The 3,291-nt window shown below is 46.2% G+C and overlaps 1 protein-coding gene across 1 annotated transcript in view; it reads left to right on the top strand.

The window, feature by feature from the left end:
• Positions 1-901: 901 nt before the first annotated feature.
• Positions 902-3,291, top strand: part of ABTB2 (ankyrin repeat and BTB (POZ) domain containing 2) — a gene marked incomplete at its 5' end in the record, with an annotated part of 18,838 nt that continues 16,448 nt past the window's right edge. The window contains one exon of the mRNA XM_009869711.1: positions 902-1,054. Coding sequence (XP_009868013.1) covers positions 902-1,054 — 153 coding nt within the window. The remainder of the gene's footprint in view (positions 1,055-3,291) is intronic.

The raw sequence follows: 3,291 nt of genomic DNA, 5'->3' as shown, positions 1-3,291 counted from the left end.
CTTAAAACTTAAGTTTGATTACAACATCTGGGACAAGTTAGAAAAACTAAACGGGTTTGGAGGATTCGGGGTGGACTTCCAGAAAGTCTTTCCGCTCCTGAGCTACTGGGTGATTTTCAAAGCGATGATATTTTGATTGCTTGACGTAGAAATAAACTGGTACAAGCGGTAAATAATCCTGTTATAAAAACAACCCTTGTGGTGGGAATCCAGGACTGATCAGAGGCTCCAAAGGAGCTCTGCTTTTGTAGCTGCTCAGGAGAAGAGAAGGAGCAGAGGGAAAAATAGGGCGCTTGCTTGTAAAGAGGTAACGGCACCTTGCAACCAGCAAAACGGAACCAGATGGCACCCACTGTAGAGCGGAGTTGTTCCACCCTGAAGGATGTTCAAAGTCACACAAAGGGAGTTCTGCTCGCAAATCCCATTATTGATAAACGGTTTCTAACAGGATTGGTGCTGCTTACTCTGACTGTGCTCGCCCGTGTGTGCACCCGTAGACACAGCTTTGAAAATACCTCTCGTGTGTTCAGCTCCTTTCATTAATGCCAAAAGCATTTTGTGTTTTCTGCTACACATCTCTTTTTCTCTGAACTTTGTGAAGGAACTGGGACCTTACCCCCTCAGTTACTTTCTTTTGAACGCTTAAATGAAAAGGGCTATTTTTTTTCAGCATTAGTAAACTCGTTAGTGGAATGAGGAGAGGTGTTTTCAATCACAGCTGGCACTTCTGAGCCTTCCACTGGAGTGGCAGGTACCCTTGGGGAAAAACCAAGCAAATAATAGATCAGTCTGGCTGCACATCAAGAGGACGGATGTGCTGTGCACGAGAGTATCACGTATGAAGCGTGCTTTGCATAGCCAATTGTCTTAACTACGGGTGGATTTTTGTTTGTTTGTGCAGACCCTTCATGCTTCTGCCGCCGCTGATGGAGTGGATGAGAGTGGCCATCACCTACGCTGAGCACCGGCGCAGCTTAACCGTGGACAGCGATGATATCAGGCAAACGGCCCGACTGCTCCTCCCCGGGCTGGACTGCGAGCCCCGGCAGCTAAAGTACGTGCACGAAGCTTTACAAGCAGCTAAAATCATTGTAACTTCTTGCACTATTCTTCTTACTGTATCTCACTGTGGCCAGATCTCAGAATTCTGTGCAGGAGATACACGTTTAACCTTTTAGTACTCCAAGAGAGAAAGAAACCTTGGCCAAACGTTGCAGCTGGGGTAGAAAGAATTTTTTTGTCTTGTCAAAAACGAGGACTGGGACAGAGAAGGATTGAAATATGAGTATTTGGGTTTTAAAGCCTCGGCCTTAATTACAAGATTAGTCTTTGATTTTTGAGATACCTTGATGAAAAGTATCCGTACCTGTGGAAATCTTCCCCTCACATATATAGAACAGGGATTTTTAATTAGTTTGCTTCATTAGCACATCATAGGCGTTTTATTCAGGTTTGTAGTCCTTTCAGCTGCTGTCGTTAGCACTGGGTTTAATATCGGGGCTACATCTTGAACTTTAGTACAAAGTAAGTTCTTGTTCCTTGCGTAAACTTTGTCCCCCATATACCTTTGGGTTAGATGAGTGGGTGGGACACTGCAATAACAATAAATAATACTTCTATCGTGCTCTCAGGCGGTGAAACGATCACCTGGAAAGATAAAACCACACCATTACTCTTAGAACTATTTTCCATGAACAGTACGAGCAGCAAGAGGCTTTTAATCAGGACTCCTGGATCCGGTTTTTTTGCTTTATGCCTTTTCCTTCTGGCAACCTTCTTGCTTTTTGCGACATCTCTGTCTCCCCGCCGGCGAACTGAAGGGCAGCACTTGTTACCCACAAGACCTAACGTGAGGCTTCAGTAGCGGCAAGTGTGCTGGTGCGATCAGCCGGCTGTTCTGTCGGCTGGAGCTGGCTCCTGCCTTTATTCCCAGCTCTCAGTTCCTGCCTTTCTCCCGAGATGTCGCACCCGACCGACGCAGAGCGCTGCCGATCTGGTTTAAAACTGAGTTACGTGGGTGATCCTCAGCAGTTGTTTAAACCCCTTGGCAGGTGATCCTCAGCAGTTGTTTAAACCCCTTGGCTTCAGACTGGATGGGACCAGCTTCATGGGTTTTCTTTTGGCCTCTCCTTCAGAAAGACTTTTGGTTTCAAAACTGAATCCAAACCTTCTGCTTCAAAAGCACCTTGCTCTCTCTCACGTTAACCCGCAAAGCACAGGTACTCCCTTACTTGATAGATCGTACAGCTTAAAAACCAAACAAATAAGAGGGCAGGGATTTGGGTGTTTGATTTTGCTGCCGATAGGAGCTAAAAGGAAACACTCAGGGGCAGCCTTTGTGACAACGGGGTTCATCCCAGCAGCTTTGGACTGAAGGCGTGATGATAGAGGTGTGAAATGAGAGTCTCACCAGAAACCCAGGAGGTGCAAAGCAATGTAGGCAATAAATCAGAGTGAGAAGCAGGTACAAAGAGCCTCAGCCACACTCCGGGACATTCAGTCGTAAGACAGTTCAGCTGCTGGGTTGTTAAGGGTTGGCAGCACTGGCCCAGGGAAGGGGCAGGTTAGAGGTTTCGATCAGGTTTGTTGTCGTTACAGAAAAAACACCAGTTCTGTAAGAAAACGAAGATCCTTTCACACCTTTTACCTCACAAACTGTTCCTCCGAAGGGACATACGCAGTGCGTATCCCCTGCGGGTGAAACGATCTCTGCTTTAAAGCAACAGAAGTCGTCTTTGTGGCAGAGGACAAAGGCCAAAGTTAAGCTCAACCAGGTCTTTGTTCTGAGCCGTCTTGCCTTAATTTTATCTTCAGAGGTCCAAGGATGTTCTGTGATGGGTGGTATGAGAGAAAGAGCCTTTCCTTTTTGCTGCATGGAAGATTTAAACAAACGGAAAATAACGATGAGAAGAGAGCAGCGCCTCGTTTCCAGTGCCCATCGTATGATCCTTTAAAGCAGTGATTTGTGTCAAGCTATTAGAGCACATTTAGGAGAGAAGGAGATCTTGGAACTAAGGCCAGATGTCTCTCTGGCTCACTGGGTGACTCTAAGGAAATTGCGACTTGTTTTTCCTCATGATGCACAGGCTACCAGTCATATAATGATGGTTCCTTGCAGCGGTGAGCCATCAGGTAGGGTATGGTGAAATCCCCGCCAGAGAAGTTGCGCAGAAGAACAAAGTGTAATTAGTATAACCTGAAATTCAGACCTCTAATATCTATTTTCTGACCCAGACTGCTTGGGCAGTGTCATCTTCCACAACTCTTTGTGGCTTAGTGGATGAAGCCTCC

The sequence above is a fragment of the Apaloderma vittatum genome, unplaced genomic scaffold (assembly GCF_000703405.1).
Source record: "Apaloderma vittatum isolate BGI_N311 unplaced genomic scaffold, ASM70340v1 scaffold23175, whole genome shotgun sequence".
NCBI classification, from domain to species: domain Eukaryota; kingdom Metazoa; phylum Chordata; class Aves; order Trogoniformes; family Trogonidae; genus Apaloderma; species Apaloderma vittatum.
The sequence above is the reverse complement of the archived record's forward strand: the minus strand, read 5'-3'. Positions and strand labels throughout refer to the sequence as shown.